This window comes from Aptenodytes patagonicus, chromosome 3 (assembly GCF_965638725.1).
Source record: "Aptenodytes patagonicus chromosome 3, bAptPat1.pri.cur, whole genome shotgun sequence".
In the NCBI taxonomy this organism is placed as follows: Eukaryota; Metazoa; Chordata; class Aves; order Sphenisciformes; family Spheniscidae; genus Aptenodytes; species Aptenodytes patagonicus.
Window position 1 is genome coordinate 94,420,451 of NC_134951.1, and position 23,644 is coordinate 94,444,094.

Genomic DNA, 23,644 nt, shown 5'->3' on the forward strand with positions numbered 1-23,644 from the left:
AAGCATCCCCTTTTGCGGCCTCTTATGCTATACCTATTTTTTTCAGTGTGTCAGCCCAAAAAAAAGCACTGGAAGGTAGTAATAAGATCCTCCAACATTACATGGGGAGTGAATGGGAAGCGTCTGACTATACTAGGAAGACTTAAGTACATCACATTTCCCAAAAATGTTATCAAAGCCTAGAAAGTATCAAATGCTAGTTACCTTTTTTAACTACACTGCTTCAGTAGAAGAATATGAGACTAAAACCAGACAATAATGCCCCTGGAAACAACACTTGTGAAAGAACAAATATCCAGTCCAGTCCTAACCGGACCCCAAAGTCAGCTAGGCTAAATATAAAAACTAACCTTCTTCCCTCAGTCAGCCCTTTTTCTTCTTTAATTCACTCACATTGGACAACACAGCCTTCCCAGCCTCAATCTCAGCTAGACTAAACAGAAAAACAGAAGGTCTAAGAGCATTATCACTCCATCTCATCTACAGGTACCAGCATAGAGAAGTGATAAATGTATTTTTCAAGCACCCTATCATAATCCCTACCGTGAAGAAGTATTTGGAACCAGTGCCACAGCCAACAGTCTACTTTTGGAATAATTACCACAGCATAAAACACCACAGTCTGCAGAATAGGACCAAGGAATTTGCCACATCTTCCACAAGCTTCTAAGGCTATCTATATCACATGCATGGCCAAAACCTGTATTAATGGATCAGCACAGAAACCTACTCATACAGTCTGCTAAAACTAATGAGGATATCACCAACTTCACCGGGCTAGAATTCAGATCTAGTTTCCATAGCAGAGCCTCAAAACTAAGGTTCCCAAATGATGGCCTCATCCTGCTACTGGAAGTGTGCAACTGACAGAAAGTTTTTAAGAGCTGACAGCCCCAGAAGTTAAAACAAAATGTTATTCAGTCCTATACTTGCATTTATTTGTACTATGAAAATCTGCTCTAAGTATTTCAGGTTACTATTTTGTCATGGCCATCAAGACAGCCATAGAAGGCAAGAATTTAAAAAAAAAAAAAAAAGAAGAAAAAAAGAATCAATCCTTAAGTATTTCAGTGGCTACATCTGTTTAGGTGGATTGTTTCACTTAATAAAATGCAGGTCAGGCCATATGCTAAAGCAAATGCTAATCTGTGGCTTTAATGTTCAGTAAGGAAGCCCTGCATAGATGCTGCAAGTGTGAAACATGAGTTTGTAATGATATAGCGCAACAAACCACATGTATTAGTCAGGAAGTGGGGATTGTCATTAAAATGAAACAAGAGTGAAAACCCAGTACGATAAGAAGAAAGTGAGGTATACTGAGATTACATGTAAAGTTTCCAAAAGCGATAGCTCGAGAAATAAGCCATGAAAAACATCTGGGATTGTTTGACATAAATGGAAGCTGCAGTCAGCTGTTGGACACAGTACAGTATAGAAGTGCTTAAGGAATCACTGGTGAGAGAGACGCTCTTCAAAGGCAGGACAGCAAGCATACTATAGGACAATCTCCAGCAATTCACTTTTGCATAGCTAGTGCTGATAATCAAGAATACAGCGTGATGAAAACCAAAATGAAAAGCTCTTTGAAAAAGTTGGTGCCATTTCTTATTCAAATCAACTGAGAAAAAAAATGTAGTTGCTGAAAGTTCTTTGAAAGTTAAATATATGATCTGAAAAAACTGCTGAAAGATTACTTTGCATTAAGTCTTGTGGCAGATAAAGACAAAGTCAAAGGCTGCAATGTATCACAGCAACTCCTCCTTTTCAGTTTGCAGGCACTTCGTAGTGACTAGCATTGAAAGTAGCTGGAGGAAAAAGGCAGGACTGGAATTCACTGTGCATTAGCAGTTATGCTCAGAAGCCTCCCAGTGATCTTTTACAGCATAGAGTATGCAAGAACATTTTCTTCTGACAAAAGATTCCTCACAGCACTAAAGATGAAGCAATAAGGATAGCCATCTGAGCCATCAAAGATGTGGGCTTAAGAATAAGACAATTCTCATATTACAAACACAAGCACCATTTTTCTAAAAGAAAAAAAAAGAAATTAATCAACAGCTAAGTTTGTAAAACAATTATTTTAATTTTTCATATATGAGTACTTATCACTATGTCATTAACAGAATATTTAAAAGCACCTGTTGTGTTGGCATAACACAAATTGTATCTCTTGCAAAACTTTTTGGTGAATTACAGATTTTTATGCCTGCATCTTTGTTGTGACATTCTCCTGGAATTCATCAAGCCGGTATGGCAGCCTTGCTGCCACAGCCATAATCCCACAGCACGTAAGTGCCTTTAACTTCAGTTATGGATGGGGAATAAAGTTACCAAAAGGCTATGTTACCAGCCCAAGGTCACCCAGAAAGTTTGCGGCAGAATAAAGAGCTGAAATCAAGGCTTACAATACCAGAGGTCAGCCTTCCTCCCTTCCAAGCATCAGTTACTTTTCATTCATACATTCAGATAAGAAACCTGATTACAACAATGAGGGACTTACAAGCACAGCTTACTTAATGTACATGACAGGAATGGTCAGCAGTTAACATCACACATGGGGAAGTTAATTCAGGAAATGTAAATGTGCTGCTTCATTTAGCTGAAAACATCTACTTCAATAAACATCTACTTTGTCTTAAGTCCCACTGTTTCATTTCAAATGTGTTATCATTTTTCAGTATACTCAATTCATAAGTCAGATAAAAAACCAACTTACTGAATAGCACCATCTTCCATGCAGGTAATATAAAAAAGGATCTTGAGGCTTAAGTTCAATTGCTTTGTCTAGGTGCTCCTATTAGAAAGAAAATCAGTGTCACTTTAGATGTTTGTTTGGCAAGTGTGTTTACATTCTAAGAAGTTTGCTGCAAATCATAAACAAATTCAGAAGTTCTCTTCTGCTGCAATTCTTTTCTGACAACCTAAAAACATTTTAACTAGCAAACCCATTCCTCATGGAGCGAAACCACAAACAAAATTATTTAGCAGCTTTGCACACAATGCAAGAAGGCATGCTGTATTTAGAACATGACTAAGCAGCTCTAAAGTTCAATCAAAGAACTCAAGAACTTTTGTCTTAAAAAGGCCACAACTTCAATTAAATTAATTTGCAGTTAGTATTAGGAAACTGTCACACACCAAACCAGTGAGAAAGCAACCACTCTCTTTGATAGTTCTCACATGCCAGCACCCATCACTGAAGCATAGTCTCTTCCACCCTGGAATGTGACTGCCCCAATGAAATGGTACATGACACAACAAATTGTTACTAGAATATGACATTCTGAAAATAAAATGGTTCTATTTATAGTGAACCCACAAAACCTAGAAAGCATCTAATGAGGTGCTTCTTCCAAAACCATTTTCATTACAGATCACGAGTATCTTTATTTCACTCTTTAATTTACCAAAGCAAGCTCTTATTGCTCAACCTGCGTTTGAAGAAAAAAGAAATATGTTATTTCGCCCCTAACTACCATTTGCCTCTCAAAATAAATTTCACTTCTAAGGTTTCTTTTCCCCCCCCTAGATATTTAGATAATTTTTCTAATTAAGCCAGTTACTAAAATATCTGAGATCTAAGAGCCTATTATTCTATCATTTTGTCCACAAACTATTCAGATAGGAGCTATGTTTTCATGCTATCATCTTCCCAAATCCTTAACATTTCCAAATGATTCACACGAATTTCAGTAGCTACTTCTGAAGAGGAAAACCTCCCTGAAAAGGCTACTGCTAACACTGCAGGCTCTTTTTAAACTCCATCCTCAAACAACTGCAGCACTTGTGGTGTCATTTTCCTTTCGTTCCTAGCTTGTCCCCGTGCTCAGGGCTTAGCTCCTTGGCACAGCTCAGATGTAGTTAATGCTCTCTTATAGGAAAGCTCCGTGACACTCCAAGCCCTAACACGGACATGATGTGATAGAGACCCATCCCGGGCATTCCCTGGGAAGTGGAACACGTCTGCTGCCTCTCACTGACACCTGGAAAGGGGGGACACCGGCTGGGAGGGCAAGGGATGGAAAGCGCCTAAGCAACGCCACGGAGAAGGAGGGAGAGGGTAGCACATGTAACACAAACTGCTAACTCTAAGAAACACAGTTACCTTTGAAAGGACAGCGTTAAAACAAGTATTACTTCTTAAGGGTGGCATGGAGGATGATTGCAGAACTGTGTTAGTTCATCGCTCAATATTTCATGTGTTTTTATTTTCTAAACAGAATTGTTACTCCCTTTTCCTCCCCCCTTTGACTACAAAAATAAAACTGAAATCTGAATGCTGTTCCCAGAATCCTACCTCAGTTCTTATATTTTGTAAGCATATAATCTATTTGCATACATAAAAACAACTTTTTCACTTTACCATCGGCACCAAAATAGACCCGTGTGGCTGAATTACTGTGTTGGAAAAAGCTGTCTTAGACACTATGTAAGGAAATAATTTAAAGGAATAGCTTAAAAAAAACCCCAAATCCTACAAAAACATACCTTAAAGAGATAACCATTCCTGATTTTGTTTTGTACACTTTCAAACTGAGACATATAGCCACACATAATTGCAAACCTGAGAGGGGAAAAGAAAAACACACACACATACTTTTTGTAATTTAAATAAACCTTTGAAACAAATTACAAAATATTTCAATACCTAATTCACAGATTAACACCTGTTTTTCTTCCATCTTGATGGCTGGATAGAAGTTTGGCATGAGCTGTACATATTCAGAAGCAGACAAAAAACCAAACCAAAACAATACAATACAACAATGGAAACAAGAAGTTGTTTAAATGACACTCTTTGGGCTGTCAGGCAAGTGAAAAAACAGGGATTTCTCCTCCAAAATTTCTACCATTTAGATCAGAGCGCGACACTTCCAGACTCGCTCCAGCATTGACAGCAGTTTATCTGGACACACTGCGCTCTGCATTGCAATGCGCTGGGAACATGAACACCATCAGCCCTGCTACCTCACCCGCGAAGGCAAATCCCTGGGGGGTGCTCAGCAGAAAGCTGGGCAGACTTCAAAAATCGTTCACAGTTGCCTTCTACCCTTCTCAAGCATCTTGGTGCATTCCTGCACCTCTAGCATTCTTTTAATGTCTTTAAAATTATTTAAAAACATACACACACATTCTGCTCTAACAGGATCACTACTGCTATTACTAGCTGCCTATTGCTAAGATTATTATTATTATTACTATTATTATTACTATTATTGCTATAAACTGGGGACACTGACAGTGATAAAAGAAATCTGAGCTAATTTCTATTAAAAATTTGTATTACTAAGCAGGTATAACTGAAAATATTTTCAGAGGTCCCTACCTACAAAGATTCAGATTTCCTAAGCAACACTATTGTCTTATTGGCACTCCACCTAAATTTCTATTGCTTTTTCCTTATTACTTCAACAGCTATAGAACCTGCTATGCATAAGGAATCTCTTGCACAGACGTCAACTGTACTTTCCCTGGACCTATTTTCATTGGTATTAAGACAACTTTGCATTTTTTTTATAAAACTAACAGAACCACCAAAGATATATTTAAGCAGCATAAACTAATACAGATGATTTCTCTATTTTTTTCAGAATTTTGTTTTTGTATTAAAAATTTTACAGTGCAATATCAAATTAAAACAGAAATTAATCCTAAAGAGAGAAATCAAGTTGAAGTCCAGAGGAAAACATGAGAGTTATGCAAGAAACTTACCGAGTTAATTATGGTAACAGACCCACAATCTGTATGGCGCACACAGTTTTTAAGCATTACTAAACCTCAGCTTTCTTTAATTTCTTTATATAATGTAATTATTCAAGTTCCAGTGAATCCTCATTAAAATGTCACTGCTAACATAACTAAAGAAATTATTTTATTGCTTACAGTTATACCTAATGGTTTCAAGTTAGAAATACTCATGCTACAGGTGGTTGCATTTCTAGACAGCAAGTGTTCCCAGGTAAGGCACGCGAGTCAGCACAACAACAGCAGTTGAATTTGTACGAGCTCCGGACAGACCGTCAAACACTGCTGAGCAGGATGTGTGTTGCGACCAATGTGCACTGAACAAAATCCAGCTAACGGCACCACTACTTCTGACAGTTGAAGCTGCAGGGGGAGCGCGCCGCACATGGGAACGAGCTGCAATCGATGGAAAAAGCAAGGGGTGAGGGTCAGGAAAGTTCAGGTATTTAGAAAGAGGGGGAAGGTACCGAAAACTTTATCAGGCTTAAGTAACTCAGGCAACATTTCCCCTATTCCCTTCACTCATTAAGTGCTAATCAGATAAACTCAGCATACCATAGCTAAACGGATTGCTGCTACAAAAGAAAACAATGAAAAGCGAACAAGCTAATCCAGCATCTTGCAATATTTTCCTGTCTGTGCGTGACAAGAAAGAGGGCCTTAGTTTAAACCAGTTCAAAGAAAAACTTCTACTTACAGCTAAAATCTCTGGGGAGGGAAATCCCAGTAAAATTTTCAACGAATGAAAAATAAGCTAACCTACTAGCTTTAAATACATTTTATTTTTTCAAGGAAAGAATAAGAATGTCTTTCATGTATTAGCCTTTTTTTTTTTCCCCTATTTTATACTTTTGAACTGGGCTAGGCAGGCAATTGGCATAAATCAATTATTTAAATTTTGGAGTTCTATGGCATTTCACATATTCATTTTGTTTCAATAAAAAAAGGTTTTTTTCCCAGAAAAGAATTTTTACGCGTTTTAAATAATTTTCAAAGAGTTTAAAAAACAAAGCAAACCTTATTTTCACTGATCCAACGGGTAATATTAAGAAAACGATCAGAGAAAACGAGGAAGGAACTAACTAGAAACGCTTCCATGCGGTTCCTGTCATTCAATCCCGAAACCATCGTGCCAGCTTTAGGGCCCGGCTCTCGGCCAAGCCAGCAGCCCGCCGCGGGAGCGCGGGTCCGGCGGGGCGAGCGCCCCGCTCGCCGCCGGCCCTCGGCCTTCCCTCCCCGTTGTCACCTGCCCCATCTCGTGGTGGCACTCGGACACAGCAGGCAGCCTCAGGGCCGGGGCCTTTCACTGCTTTTTTACATCGTCACCTTGTGCGCGATTATAAAAATTATGGAGGGGAAATTACAAAAAAAACCACCAACCACCCAACAAAACCCCACACAATAACGTGCAAATATCCAATGAAATGGGTAAAGCGGACATATCTTTTACTAGAGCAAGCGATACTGGTTTTCCTTGCGGCCACTGCCTGCCTTGAGCCCTTTGAACATCAAGATTAAAATACCACTTACAATATCTTCACGGAGAAAAATAAAGAGAAAATGGTACCAACTAAGCGCTGCAAGGAAGTGACCTAACTGCTGAGCTAATGCTACCCCTGGATAATGTAAAAAACCAGCCACAGACATGTTCATCTAAATAAACATAACGATCATAACCTCACTGAGACAGACACAGTACTTTGTTAACATAAAAAAATGTTATTTCCAGGTGGAAGAAAAGTTACTGAAAACAGTGTAGAAGCGTAGAGATTAATTATCCACAACTAACACTCCTTTTCTAAGCACAAACGCAATGAAACTAACTCAGCAATAAGTCCGCACCACGTCCCTTTGCTACAAACGATGTCACTGAAACTCAGACTCACAAGAAACCGTAGTTGACAGAGATGGATGCCAAGGGCCTACGTGGCCCTCACGTAGAGGGGTCCAGATCGAGGTGAATTAATGTTTTCCCTTCTGGTGTTCCAGAATTTCTATATGTACTCTGACAAGATAAAACTGTAAGGGGCATACCTTACCTGCTGCAAAAGGAAGAGCAGTAGGTTGATGCAGCGAGTTTTATCAAGCATGTTCGCAAGCAACCTGAATTTTAATACCAAAAATGCAGAGAGATGCTACCAACACTTAGACTCTGGCAACCACAGCTTATTCCCATATGAGATGGATTTACAGAGAAGATTTAAAGTCTCGAATCAAGATTAAGCCACATTAGGACACTCAAATACAGCAAGTTTTGCCTTTTCCCTGATAAATTTCATGGGGCCAAAATCAGAAATAACATACATCTTCCCAGGCTTGTTCCTCCCTCTTTTGCATCCCCTTCCACGTATCCCAACTCCAAAAAAAACCTCTTATTTCATGTAGACTTTGGAAATGTGTGGGTACAGGGCTTACATTTAGCAGTCTAGGTCTCCCTTTTAGCAACCTAGTATCAACATGGAAGTTTTTCTTAACTGTAATTGGTATGACTTTGTGAAAAGGAGGAGAGTTTTTTGATATTTTTGATATTTACTAATACCAAAGAACTTAATTCATCTGTTTCATACCCATTTTTCACTCCCTCCTCTTCACCCGAGACACATTCGACATGTAAGGTAGTATGACTAAAGGCTAATGTGTGGGTAACACAAGAGAGGCCCAGTGAAAAGAAAGTTCATTTCCATTCCAGTTCTAAATGTATTCTTGCGTCTCCCCATCTCTGCATGGCTCAGAGTCCCGTGCACCACGTCTTATTTCTTAGCCATCGACTCCCTCACTCACCAGTTTCACACACTTACGTATTCTGACAGTCTCTGCAATGCAGCCAGACCCTCAGGCTTTCTTTTTAATTTACTTCAATGAGATATCAATTCCTATGGAGGGACATTTTGCAACTTCTATTACTGTTTATGACCCCTGTTGCATTACCCTTCCAGAGATCACAGGTTTGCATACCTAAAATTGTATCACTTTCCTACCATGGTATTTCATCTATAAAAATGCATCTGATACAAGTTTCCATGGAAAAGTAAAATATCAGTTCGGTATCACCTTCCTCATGGTGGTGAGGGTAGGGAGGCAGTGGCTAAGAATGTGAAAGACTGCCAATGCACAAAGTAAAATGCACCAAGGTGCAAAGTGAAGTGTTTAGGTGGTTTTTTGTTCGCGGGGTTTTTTTTTTTTGCTTTGGGTTTTGTTTTCTTTTCTTTTTTTTCTTCTTCTTGGAATACAACTGAGTATACACTGTAGAAATTGGCAGAAATATAGTTTTTATATTAAAAATTCACCAAAGCACTGAAGCTGAGCTCCAGGGAAACATCAGATGTAGCACACACTTGTGTAGGTGATGCTTGTGAACACACGGGAAACAAACACATATTTTGGTAAAAAAAACCCCAAACAACCAAAAGTAAGGACATTTAAGAATTCTGGCTTAATAATTTATTGCAACACATACACTATACCAAAACAAGGAAAAATGCTGCTGTTAATGCATATTCACAGAAGTTCACCAGTAGAACATGTGGATGCCATGTTCTGGATTTCTGAGGCTGTAGAACCTGCAACTGTGTTAAATTTCTGTGTTCCAGAAATTTAACTTTTATTTTTATATCATATTTTTAGTCATTATAGCTGCAAACACTATCTTGAAGAAATTAGCAGGATATAGTCTTCACAAATGTGGAAACAGAGTGAAACAATAGCTTTCAGAGATAGTAACACAACAATTCTCCTTGACAGAAATGTAATAGGGATCACTAGGCTGCCAGTATTATTTCCTCTATGACCGCTCTGTCAAAAAGCTTGTAGTAAATAGATCTTTTCACATTTCAAACCTACCTCCTCCGCACTTGCATGAGGATGCTGCAGTGTTTCACCAATGCACTGCTATTTCAAGAACCTTTTCCCAGGGTTCCCATCATACTCCTCCTCACAGGCTGGACTACAGACCTGAGCTCAGTCCCTTGCAAAGGGCTACTGTCATGCGAGTGCCAACACCTGCTACCTCCCTTCAGCGGGAGGCTGTCCTGGTTTTGGCAGGGATAGAGTTAATTTCCTTCCTAGTAGCTGGTACAGTGCTGTGTTTTGGATTTAGGATGAGAACAAAGTTGATAACCCACCGATGTTTTAGTTGTTGCTACGTAGTGCTTACACTAGTCAAGGACTTTCCAGCTTCCCATGCTCTACCAACTGAGAAGGCTGGAGGTGCACAAGAAGCTGGGAGGGGGCACAGCCAAACTGGCCAAAGGGACATTCCATACCATTTGACATCATGCTCAGTACATCAACTGGGGAAAGCTGGCCGGGGGGGCCGCTGCTCGGGGACTGGCTGGGCATCAGTCGGCGGGTGGTGAGCAATTGTACTGTGCATCACTTGCTTTGTGTATTATTATTATTATCGTAGTATTATTATTATTATCATTTTATTTCAATTATTACACTGTTTTTATCTCAACCCCTGAGTTTTTTCTCACTTGTGCTCTTCCAATTCTCTCCCCCATCCCACCGGGTGGGGGGAGTGAGCGAGCGGCTGTGTGGTGCTCAGTTGCCGACTGAGGTTAAACCACGACAGAGGCGCAGAGAAACATCATTTCTGTACTGAAATACTCTACTGACCTGCCCTGTGGAAAAGAAAAAAAACCCCAAACAACCAACCCCCCCACTAGATTGTGATTTCTTTTTTTTTTTTGCACACAAAGTCACTTTTATCAGATCTAATCACTAACCCCAGCAACCACACAGTCCTAATGCACGACCTTCCACCATCCTCTCATTTAGATGCTCTTTAACCAGAAATACACAAGAAGCTACACATCCCTCTGATCCACTTACTACAGAACAAGTTACCGCTTTTCAGAAATGGCTTCTGAATTTGCCTTTCTGTATTTGAAATTTTAAATTATTTTTGCCAAAATAATAAGTAATTTAAAGATAATTGACCAAGATTAAGCACAATTAACAACAGAGACTGATATAAAACTTTTTTGGTTATCCCATGAATCAAATACAGGGAAAATAACTACTAACCTGAAACTCTGTTATACCAAGTTTTGACTGAAAGCAGTATTTCTGGACAAGGTATCAACTCCTGAAAAATAAGACTGTATGATAGAAACAGATGCTTGTAGCTTGTAAGGTATCTGTCTCTTCTAAGTCTAAATAAGGGATAATTAAGGGCAGAAGGTTACAAGAATCTAGTGAGAAACACGGTATGAATTTTATTTTAAAAGTTGTCAGTAGTATGATAATATCCTACAACATATTCTATAATTTTGAAGAGTTTTGTTTCAGTAGAGAAATATTTTTATGCCATTGCACCCTACAAATCTGACAAATTATCTGTTACAATTCTACTACTGAGAGTAGATGCCATTCACTTTTTTGTGGAAACTTTGTGTAAAATCCCTTTGCATGCACACGCCAGCCAACATAGCAGTTCTTCCTTAAGACCTACGTTTTTCCTGCTTCTGCACAGCTTCCCACATTTCTGCAAAATAACCAAGTTATATGGGTTTAAGAACTTGACTTTATCATGCTGGGTAGTAATATCACTTAATCTTAAGAGTTAATCCAGGAGAAACTTAATCCCGGTTGGGTCAAAATAGTAGTTGACTTTCTTAGGAACCATCTTCTGAGCAGTTCTTTGTCCTATTATGAGTGATTTTACCATCTTCTGTTGACAAGACACAAGAGTTACGAGTTTCTACATTTCTGAATACTTTCTTTGTGTTTATTTGTGTCGAAACACAACTTTCTACATTTCTGAATACTTTGTACCTCTCAAGTAATACAAAACACCTTCTGGCTAGATACTCCACTGTTACATAGAAGCCTATCAGTATCTTTGCAATCTCTACGCTTCATCACTGAAATATGTTCTACCTGGGACTATCACTTCTTTCATTTTTTGTATACCAAATACAGCAAGTCCACTCAGAAGTATAAGTCATACTAGAAAATCAAAGATACCCTAAGCATCAGTGCTAGCCCAGGCACAAGCTTAGCACAAACTTATACGTGAACAGAAGGGTCAATATTTTGAATTAGTCCTGGAAGTGAATAACAAATCTCTACAACTAACAAAAGCTAATACGATTTCTATTATTATATCCTTCTCCATTTTTTGGCTTACTAACACAGGTCCGCCAAAACACCCAAGTGGTAATTATTCATGTCCTCAATGAAGCCAGTCCATGCTCTCCCATAGCGTTCACTCTCAGTGAGAGACCGTCAGCTCTGGAACCCACTTCCATGGACAACCTGTGAAACTTGTTTCTGCGCTTCTGAGTAACTCACATATACATGATAGAAAAAAGCCTTGGGGGCAGCTGTGGTTCAGGGGGAGTGTTCACTTAAAATTACTAGGTTTTCCCCTGATAACTTCACTCCAATCTAAATGAGACACGTGCTATACGACTCCTACCGGTGGGTAAGTTCTGTTGAGTAACCCAAACTTAATGGCAGCACTAAGTTTGTTTGTGTCAAACAAACCAAAGCTCAACACAAAGAATGACCTTTCTAAGTAAATGCCACGAACACTGGCCACATCTAGTAACCTTTCTGTTCTTTGCAAAGCCTGTAACAAATCCTCCTCGGCAAAAAAGGAGGTGCGGGGTTCTGGGCAACAGCAGAGAAGCCTTCTGGACCTCTTCCAAACTCTTGAAATAAAAACGGCAACAAACCCCCCCAAACGTAAAAACTTACTTATTTTGCAAAAGAACTTAAAAGTGATTGTTTAGTTTTAAATAGAAGCACTATTAACATGTCTCTACATTTTGTGTTTTCTGAAATTGTGAAGTTGTAAAGCGGTGCCACCTGAAGCAACTACAGCACTGAATTGTTCGCATAGCACTTCCAATTAAAATTTAGATGATAAAGATGCCCCACAGTCCAAGATGAGCTGTGAGGATTCACAGCTATCATTCGGGAATCATTGACCCACAAAAGGATTTTGTTTGAGGCCTGGAAAAAACAAGACGACCTGCAACTGGCTGATGCCAACTTTCGCATGTGAGTTCCTTCACAACTTGAATAATTCACACCAGCTGAACAAAGCAACAAGTCACTTAGAATATTTACTCTGCCTCTCTTTAGGGTGGTCACACAAATAATAAAAGGTTACAGCTATATTTTCCTTTCCAGTGTTTCCATTTACTTCAGTTTTTTAGAGGTCACTGTTCAAAAAATCTGAAAGTTTTTTGATCTCACTGGCAACTACAAAATTAAGTATGATCACATGTTTTCAAAAATCTGGATTCAGATATGAAAATTATTCGCAGCTGCAAAAGTTCATTACCAAAACCGACTGACTACTTCAAGACATTTTGCTCTGTTCTTTCTGCATATATTTTATCAAATTTAATTTGAGGATGAATATTGGTTACTTGTCAGTATTCTGATCAGTAAGTTGGCCATTTTTATTGTTGATATATTTTATGATACAGTTTTATAAAAAAATATAGGTGACCTACTAAGAAGATATATGGCATTTTTTTGTTCTTAACTGAAGTAAATACGAAAAGTAAGGCAAGACAGCTGAACTCTAGGCCTACATTAGCAAGAGTTTGCTCATGAGACCATTTCACTAAATTCTCCTGGTGGAGCAAAAGATACATTCTATTTCCCAGCCAGCTTATAGCAGTTCCACAAAACAGGAAAAAAACCTGCTCTGGAAAAGGGATATTTTTGTCAGTATAATTCTGTCTACACTAGGGCTTTACTGGAACAGTTATGTCAGTCAGGGTGTGACAAAGACATATTTACGCGGTAAACAGACTTTCAAGCAGCAGGGATAAGCTTCCAAAAGAAACTTTCAAAGAGGTCTATAGCCCTAATCCTTGCTTGACAGGCACAATGTACATTTCTAACGAAGAAAACTAAACCATAAAAAAGAGCCATGTTATAAAAAGTTCTAGAGAAGAATTATTAAGAGACAATATTCAAAAGCACAGCAGCAAGTGACCCTTTTTGATGCAGAGGAAAGGCAGGAAATAGTTTTAAAGACTAATTCAGCTCCAGGGAGGTGCTCTCTATCGACTTAAAAATCCAAAAGTAATTGACCCTAAAAGTGAAAATCAGAGCACACAGCTAAGCTAGGGATATTAGACAGGTATTAAAGATATATATATCTCAGAACTGGATGGCATATTTAAAGATATATATATCAGAAATGCTAAATACAAACTGAATTGCAACTCACAAGAGACATACGAGGCAATAAGAAGAGGCTCTATAAATACAGCAGAAGGAAAAGACACATAAATGAAAGTACAGAACAATTAGCAATGAGGAAAAAATTACAAAAGATGAAACCAACAAGGCTGAATTTAATTTCTTCTTTGCTTATATTTCCCCTACCCCCCAAGGGTTAACTGTAAGTAGAGAGCAAGGACCAGGAAAAGAACAGGCCTATCATTTAATCCTCAACTCATTTAGTAAGCCATAATATATTAAACAGTTTAAGAGAACATTAGAAATAATGCATGAGTTGACAATATAGACAGCAGCTATACCAAACGTGAGTTAAAACCTCAGTTGTGCTGATAGGAAATATCAAAACCCTTCAGAAATAAGAAAGTACAGTTTAGTAAGAAATCAACCAAAACTTTCCTTAGGCAAGGTCAGAAAGCCAGCTTCCTCAGCAGTAGCTAATACAGAATGAGATAACCTTACGTGAAAAATGAGAAAACTGTCTAACAAACAGATAGGCTTATCTTACACAGGCTAAGATTATTTACCTTACATAGCTTAAGAAACTTTTACGTTGGCAGTGAGATGAAAAGGAAGGATTTTGGTCTGAGACAGCATTGCTTTCACACTGAGTTTGCATTCATGCTGAGCTTCTCATCTGTGTATCTAATCTCCTATTACAGCCAATCGAGACCCTGTTCAATTCAGAGGATCCCTGCTTGGACACAGGTGCCTACTGCCACTGCAGATGCCCTGGGGTTTCCCACCACTTCCAGCTGCCGGCCTGGAAGGGTACAGACCCCCAAAGGTCCTATGTGATATCTGCCATGCCATGCAAATATCCTGGCACGCCAAATGGCACATGTTGCCTATTAAACATTAACTCTCCAGCCCCTATAAGTGGAGGACAAGTCCCTCACTCACATGTAGACATATAATGGAGACAGTACATTTAGGTGTCAATCTGGAGTTGGGTACTGCCCTTCATCTCTGACCTTAGGTAAAACTGGTACGCCATTCTTCTTTAAGTGACCACTCACTAGCGATCCTAGTATTTTTGTATATTTGTTCTATTTTTTCTTTTAAGTTTTGTTTTCTCTCTTATTATCCTTTTAAACTATGGATTTCATATTACTTTCACATATTGTTTCTTCATGCCTTAATTGTATTGCACTGTTTTCTGTTCACACACAGTCTTACGTATTTTTGATTTTAGGCAAAATTCTGTTTGCATACAACTTTGAGAGCACAGTTTCTACAGGGAAGATTCCCTGAAGTCTTATTTCCTGTTCATGGGGATTAACATGTAAAATATGTTTAGATAAACTGCATAAATTTGCATCAGCCAGACTCAAACAATCCAGATCTGACATACAGCTGACTACCAAAATCTCCTGGGTACTGCGGAAAGTCCCAGCAGAAGGGAAAAAGGCAAATGCAGTTGCTATCTACAGAAAAAAAAGGAAAGGACAGAGGTTATGGACAAACCAGCCTAACCTGAAAGCACTCCAGGATAAATTATTCTGTAAGTGCAGAAGCATACAAAACAGTTAATGCAAGTTTGTCATGAACAAACAGTATCAAACAAAAATATTTTTCTTTTCTGACAAGATAAAGAAGCCTGGAATATTAGAGGAATGCAACAAATGGGGTATAGCTTGACCTTAATGTGGCCTTTGACTTTGTCCTACCTGATGTTCCTCAAAATCTAAGCATGGAAATATCGCTTAGATTATATCACCTGTAGATGGTTGCAGAACCAGGTTCATGTGAACCTGACCACCGTTATAAGTGTTCCACAAAGTTTTGTGCTGGGTCCGTTATCTTCCAGTAATTTCATTAATGAAGCCAACAATTTAAAAAAACCCACAAAACAACAAAACACTTTTAAAATAAAATTGTAATCTGGGAGGGTATGCAAGCATTTACAAACCTAAATCGCCTCAATAAACCTGACAAATGGTCTGAAATCAACATGAAATCAATGAGATGTGTGTAAAGTACTCTAACAAAGAAGAAAAAAGAAATGTAGTTACAAAACAAGCCCATCTGGTTAAGCAGCAGCACAGCAGAAAAGGATCTACTGGAACCACAGACTGAACAACAGTTGGCAGGCTAGATAAAAACATACAAATGTCTGTCTGGAGCATGGAAGTCCATTCTGCCCAGTATTTAGAGCCTCAGTTAGAGTGGCATAACCAGGATGGGGCTTTAAAAACTATGCATCAAGTCAGAAAGGCTTCAGAGAAGAAAGACAAGCAGATAAAATATTCAGAAAAAAAAATATTATACCAAACTATTCAAATCTGTGGTGTCCATCTACATCACTAAAAGCCACCAGTTCAACAGTAACTGATAAAACCCTCACATTCACTTGCAACCCAGATACAAAAAGGATGAAAACTGTAAACCACACAGAAATCCATTGCCTGTTACAAGAAGCAGGAGCTTACAAAACATAAGATTTTCCTCTTAAACCTCTCAAGTAGGCTTTCTGAGCTAACCTCTGGAACACATCTCCTTGCACTCGTAATTCTTCCCTTGCTAGATGTGCCTGCCAGTACAGGATCTCACATCTGAAGTCCAGCAGACCACCTACATCTCCCTGAACAACACATAAGCTTTTATCAGCATAGTTTCTGCCAGTGAAGTTGTATTTATACTGGGAGATTTTCTCAGTCTCATGGGCTGGGGAGGAGGGGAGGGAGGAGGGGAGGGAGGGGCAGGACTTGTGCTTGCATGTGATTTTGTGGTTGTTTATACACATAGCTCTAGCTAAGAGGGGTACACCAGCATTACCCTGAAGAAGTGACCATGGCTGTGGTCAGACAAACAGCAGAAATGGCTGTGAATTGCTTTCAGCAGGTGTTCAAGCTATATGGGCTTCAAATCACCTTGCACTGAGGAGTGATGCTCAGATGATCCTCTCCTGTTAGTTTTGCTGCCAGGTGGCAACCTCCAGCTGATAGGAATTAACAAGCAGCTGGGTAAAGCCAAAAACAAAGGCTCCTATCTTAAAGTGCCACATTATAGCCACCTGGGGCCTAGGCTTCACCTCCAGGCAGGCATCATCATTGCTTCCAAGACATCAGAAAGAGCAAACGCAAATCTGTCTGTGACAGTGAAGCTTAGTCAAGATTCCCACAGCACACCACTCCTGGCACCCCACGGTTACAAAGTGCGTGTTTGGATCGCTAGTTGTTATAAACAGAAAGAGAAAAAGAATCATAGAAATATGGCATCATTCACAGGAACACAGCGTGGAACAATAACATAGTCATCTTTGAAGTTTAGGAGAGAGAGACCAAGCCAGAGAGTCACCTAATTAAATGAAAACATCTGTGTCTAATCAAGTATCTAAACCTGAGCTAGCTGACATGTACTCCCTTTATTGGCAATGGAGATGTTGTCAACTGAACCTCAGGAGAAATTCATCTCACCCTAATGCAGATGGGCAAAATGGACTCAGATGAACTGCACTCCAGAAGCGGCCACTTCTTTTGAGATTGTGAAGGCAGCCTGGGATAAAAGGATTTGGTTTAGATATGTAAAAATTGAGTGAAATCCCAGCCTACAGGTGTAATGACAATATTAATGAAGAACATAGAAACCAAAATAGAAAGGAAAAGCTAACAATATTAGAAAAGAAATGAGGAGCTCAGTAAAATTGATTAATAAAATAGTAAGGTGAGAAACTATCAGCTAGAACTCAGCAGAATTATCTTTTACCTGATAATGTTGATTTGATTAAAAAATATTTACATTTGCAAAGAGTTTGTTAGTCCTGGCAAGTCTACAAAATTAATCCAAGTGCCAAACTTGGAAGAAAACGACATGATAAAACAAAAATTGAGAAGTTAATTGAAACTTCCATAGTCCTCTCATTGTCTATTTTTAATTATTAGAATTTACATTATTACAAATAAAAGGACAAAATACAAGGTCAAATGACATTATTTTGCAAAGTGTTGAAAGAGAAGGTAAATGGAAAACTATGGCTTCTCTAAGCAATAATATACTGGTTTAAGCAAATACTCCCTTCTACATTTCATGGTACGTACTGAAGTATGGTTATTGAGTTGTTTCCCATGCTATAGTAAAAGCTTCACAGAATACTTCAATGTAATTTTTAGCTGCAAGTGATGATAACTGAGTTTCATAAACCTATGAAGAGATATTAATGAATAATTTATGAAATTGACGTCAAACTGCAGCATGATAAATGTAACTTGCTGTGGGCACTATATAGAGCCAAAGACAGCTGGGTTTTTTTGTTGGATTTGATAAATACGTATAACTGCAAAAATGCACACTTTCTCAAACTTACCACTGGTGACTCTCAGCACTCCTGGCATCCAGTTGAACAGCCTTTTCAGCTTTAATCTTTCCTGTAAATGGAATACAATATATTAAAGGATTTATTGTACTCTTCCACATTTTAGGCAACTCCCAAGAACGAAGCAACCTGATATACTCTAGCTGCAAAGAAAAAACTGCTTCCTGCTCTTGTAAACATTTAGATGGACAATGTAACATCCTGGCTTTACATCATTTACATACCCATACACACATATATAAATATGGGTGCAATTTTAGTATTTTCTCTTAAAATCCAATTCAGATGCAGCTAAATCAGGGAAGGATTGGACTGGACTGCCAAAGGAGGCTGTGCTGCCTGTAAGACTGAAGACCCTTAAAAGCAGGTTAGAGAAGCACCTGTCAGAAGAACCAGCAAAGCTGTTTCCTGCCTTGGGTGCAGGAATGAACTAGTTGAAGTTCCTTTCCAGCACAAAGACTTCCATTAAGTTCCACTTTTAACTGAATAAAGATGACAGTAGGCGATTTGATCAAACCCACACTCCCAGTAAGAAGTTCAGATGAGATGCTTGCTGTTTGCAAAGTCTCAGCTGCAACCAATTAAGCCACACTGACATTTCTGTATTGCAAGTTAACTTCATAAAAACAAAGAACAGCATACAGTCCTCCAACCCAGTGGAATGAAAAAAAAACCATGAAACTACTGCCAGCTCCCCCACAGTCTCAATCCCTCTGCACCACTTCCAAAAACCGAGATGAAAAAGGCTGCCGCCACCCACCATTTCATGAGAATGAGCCAAACTAGGCTGGTTACACCTAAGACCCAATTTCATTCCATCATTCTTTATCTCTCCCTGTCTTTTGCTATGCCATTATCTTTCATCAACTGAGGCTACACATAGTCACTGGTAAAAGCAAAGGAGCCAACAACAGAGTTTACTGTTGTAATTTAGTTTGTGTCATAATCCTCGCTGCACTGGGTGATTTCCATACAAAGAAGCCAAGTTGCTACCAAAGCAAAGACCGTATCAATTAAGTAGCTAAGACAGTGCAAGTCTTCATGAGTATTTAGATGAAAAAAGGATAGGGACAAGGACTTTGGACAAGCCGAGGCTGGCTATGGAATATGTAATGATAGCACAAAGGCATGACACTGCCTTTAAGAATGACAAAGGGCAGCCAAAACTGCTTTGTCAGTGATGTTGTCACTCCTGAGAGAACAAAAAGTAGAAAATGGGAAGAGTCACAAAAGACAAAATAACCTGAACTTGGAATACTCTTATAAAACCTGAATTTGGTGCAGCAAAAAAGGGAGAGGCAATGGAGAAACAAAGGAGAGAGAGAATTATTCCCAGATACAGGCAAAAAGGATCATTGCAAGAACAGTGTGTTGACTGGAGGAGAGTGACACAGGTAGAAAAGATGTAGGTTTTATTGTAATAAAGAGAAGGTGGCCCAAAACAAAAAAGGAAATGTACCGTACCTCTAGCCAATATGCATCCAGACAGTGAAAGAAAGGGCAATGCTTTTAAAAGCAACAAAGAAAAAGTGCTGTGAAGAAGAAAATCAGAACCTTGTTGAGGTTAAGCTGTCAAACAGGACACATAGGGAGAGATGCCTGGAAGCAACATCAGTTGTCACACATGACTTCTGTTTCTGGTCAACAGTTTTTCCAGACTCACAAAGTTTCATCCCCACCATCACCACAAAAGAGGCTGCTGATACGCAGGAGCGCTCCTTTGCCACAGGAAAGCAGAAAAACAAACCTTGACTTTGCCTTGGCACTTATTTATTCCTCTCGCTCTCCCAAAGATGTAATTAAGAAACTGTGCTGACAGCATCTGTCTTTTTTCACATTCTGTATCCATCTGATTCTCAACAAAATACAGGATTTTAAAGCACCATCCAGAGTCAACAGCCTTCAACTGTGACCCACAATACTACTTCTTCACCAATTTTGGATCTCTCCAGTGAGGAAAAAATGGACTGAAGTTGTATACTGTGGCAGTTTATTGCACAAAACGTTATTATTATAGTACAAATGCTCCCATCTATTGGACTGGAAATTCCTTGGATTGGAAAACTTAACCAAAGTTCAAAGCATGTTTCACTACATTCAGATGGCATTCTACATAAACATTTTTCCTCTGCTTACCATCAGTAACATATTTCCTCTTCTCCTCAGCATCAGTAGTCATCTCAAACAGATCTCCATAAGCGCGTGCAAGTCTCCAAAGGAAGTCCACACAGTTTTCATACTGAAAGTAGAGGACAGCTGGGTAATTAAACTGATCAAAATGTGATTTAAACAGTTTCCTTTCATAATGGTTAAAGCAGGTTATTGGAGCATGGCATAAATCTTTGGTTATTTTGCATCCTTCTATACTATTTTTAGTTTACGTGAGAACCAGATGACCCATTTTTCACAACCAAAGGAGAAGAAAGCTTTTGGAAATACCCTGGGCTGTCTAAAGATGTTTTATTTCATAAATCAGTTTTAAAGTTCTTTTATTATAAAAAATAAAAAGGTAATGCAGTAAAGCAAAACAGATCCCTGAATGATGCAATGTATACTTTCTTTAGGTATGCCATAAGCACCACATTCGCTCGCAATTAGTATCTCATCTACCTTCCTGGGTATTTCAATATGTAAATGAGAATATAATCAGAACTGATGTTTGCCAAATCAGAAGAAAGTGGTACACTGAATTAAGCACTGTACAGATAAAATTTCAAAGTGGTTTGATGGAGTTACACATGTGCATAGTAAAGTCAAAGGAAAAATTCACATAAAGTATACCAGAAAGATATAAGCAAATTACAGGCTTATAGTTTGATTTCTTGAGAACACTTGGTCTGGTTACTACTTAATTCCACAGGACTTTCTTACACAGACCATTCTAAAACCAGCAAAATAAGTATCATTTACGTAGAAAAAAAGCCCACGATCTTTCTTTGTCTCATGCAAGAACACATACATCAAACAAAGCCTCAAAGTTATTGAGCCTGGATGGGATATAAAACAATAAAATTTCTATGCTTACCCAGCATGAATATTGACACCACCTTGAAATACTTCTTTGTCACTGTTTTTTGAAAATACACATGAAATTTCATCTTCCGTTCCTGTGTGCATTTTAATGCTTGTATTAAGGAAGTTCTCAAAAGCAGTGCCAAGCATAAGTTAATAGCAACATAATATTAAGTTTACCCATTAATACCTTGTCATCTTTCTCAAGCAGCAGTCTGAAGCCCTCCTTTTTATCATCCTCTGAACCCTTGTGCAAATTGTCTACCTGCTGTAAAAGATTAAATAACTCTTCTTCTTCTTCTGAATTCACAATGGCATCGAGTGATTTCATACATCCCTTTTCTTCCTCAGAGTCTCCTTCAGAATCAGTATGAGCTGTAAGATAACTAAAATCACAGAAAATAATAACCATCTTTTCTAAAAATATTGGTAAAGCATTGTTAAATTCAAATGCAAAAATTCTGGAGCACAATTTCTTCCAGTTGTCCAACCTTAAAGGAGTTTTTATTCATGGTACCAACCTTATTATTATTATTACAAAACTGTTATCTTCAAAGGGACAGCACAACCATATTCCAAACATAACAGGCAAGTAATTACACTGTCCTGCTGCCTAATACTGCATTAAAAAAATGCAGATACATATTAGAAACACATGTATCCTTGTGTTTCAAATGCAGAACACTTTAAATCATTAATGTGTATTAAGACATGCTCTGTAACCCTGAATAGGCCTCTTCAACTCTTTACCTCAATTTCCCTATTTTTTGAAATAGGAATGAGCTTGCTAACCAAAATGTAAGTGCTATAAGAATCACTTATACGATGTTTTGTTAAACACTTGTAAGATCCAAATATAAGCAATAACATCACTGTTATCAATTTCTTTACTTATTTCTTTTGAACATTCTGAAGGTCAGAATATCTGAAACTGGGAAAGAGCTTATATTAATTCATTATGCTTAGCGCACAAGTACTCAGCACAATGCAATCAAGGACAGAGAAATATTTACAAAAGCCATAAATACCATGAAGACATAAGCAAGCGGCCTTACTGTCCAAAGTGCTGAGCATACATTAGGGTCCTCCAATTTCATATAGCAGCAGCTGAATGGCATTATTTTTAAAAACTAGCTTTTTACTTCTGTACTAAAAATGGATGGAAAAGCTTAATCTTCTGCATTTCCACTTTTGAAAATACTGTTCTGATGAGAAATAATAACGTAAAAGTATTAGCTGCCAGGTTCAGAGCTTTTTTAAATGGTAACTACGAGCAGAAAAAACATGACATGTACTATACGTATTAAGCAACTGAATAATCAAAGTAGGCCATGACAGTCAAAATATATAAAATCTATTTTTTTTCCAGAAATATAACCAGTATAGAATGTTAGCAATATAAATGGAGGTTAATAATCATGGCTTTTAAATATTCTGTTTTCAATACGTTACTTTCGGAAGTGACCAGAACTAAAACACAAGCAGATATACTTACAGCCTGTAAATGAACGAGTACAACTGCTTATCAAGCTACAGAAGTGCTAGATGTGGCATGACAGTTTCACTGCAAAATTAACTGCAAAATTAAAAGGATGTGTCATCAACTTGAGCATCATCAAGATTATGTAAAACAAATCTGTAGGAATCTATGAAGTTTCCCATCTCTGCTCTGCTCCATGTTGTTTTTCAGTTTGAACATGTACACATGGTTTATGTATGTATTGTTTTATCCAAATGTATTTTTGACTCCTCTTTCCCATATTACATTAATTAATGTAATTAATGTTCTTCCATAGTTATTTTGAAGTGGGTGCAGAGCTACATCATATATAGACTGCACTTGTAAGAGCACTAACTTGACCAAAAGTGCAAGGGATTTGGTGGGAGGGGGACAGTCTTAGCTCCAATACATAACCCTATGATGTGAAGAATGTTTGGAAAGTACCTTTCGTTACATGGTTTGGATGCCCACCCCCCAATTAAAAGATAAATGCACTGAGGGTTTGTGCAATTACTGACCTAAAATAAGGGCACTAGATAATGTAAAGTAGCAACAACTAAGCAGTAAAGGCAATTTCAAATTCCCATACAATACTGCAACCGTAAGACTCCTTAGTTACAGGAATTTGGGCACTGCATCAAACGCTACCTAAGCAGGTAGATACAAAAGTAAGGAATCAGTGTTTGGAAGTCAATGTTGATGCTGTCATTTTTATCTTGGCTGCATAAACATCTGCTAAAATTTCTATGATCACTACTGTTCCAATGTTAGAAAACAGACCAAAGTGATTATTAGAAAATGTTACTATCCTAGCAAAAATATAAAGGCCAAGGTTGGGCTGACAGCCAAGCCCTGTCATT

General features: G+C 38.3%; 1 protein-coding gene across 3 annotated transcripts in view; it reads right to left on the reverse strand.

The window, feature by feature from the left end:
- The window catches only part of RMDN2 (regulator of microtubule dynamics 2), a 50,138-nt gene that overhangs the window by 19,855 nt on the left and 6,639 nt on the right, over nucleotides 1–23,644 (reverse strand). For 2 of the 3 annotated variants that reach the window (XM_076334276.1, XM_076334274.1), the window contains 5 exons: nucleotides 21,474–21,669; nucleotides 20,408–20,510; nucleotides 18,263–18,323; nucleotides 4,489–4,564; nucleotides 2,717–2,794 (listed from right to left, as the gene is read on the reverse strand). In XM_076334276.1, the coding sequence (XP_076190391.1) occupies nucleotides 2,717–2,794; nucleotides 4,489–4,564; nucleotides 18,263–18,323; nucleotides 20,408–20,510; nucleotides 21,474–21,669 (514 nt within the window). Of the gene's footprint in view, nucleotides 1–2,716; nucleotides 2,795–4,488; nucleotides 4,565–17,375; nucleotides 17,455–18,262; nucleotides 18,324–20,407; nucleotides 20,511–21,473; nucleotides 21,670–23,644 lie in introns of all 3 variants that reach the window. The other variant, XM_076334275.1, reaches the window with a different exon arrangement.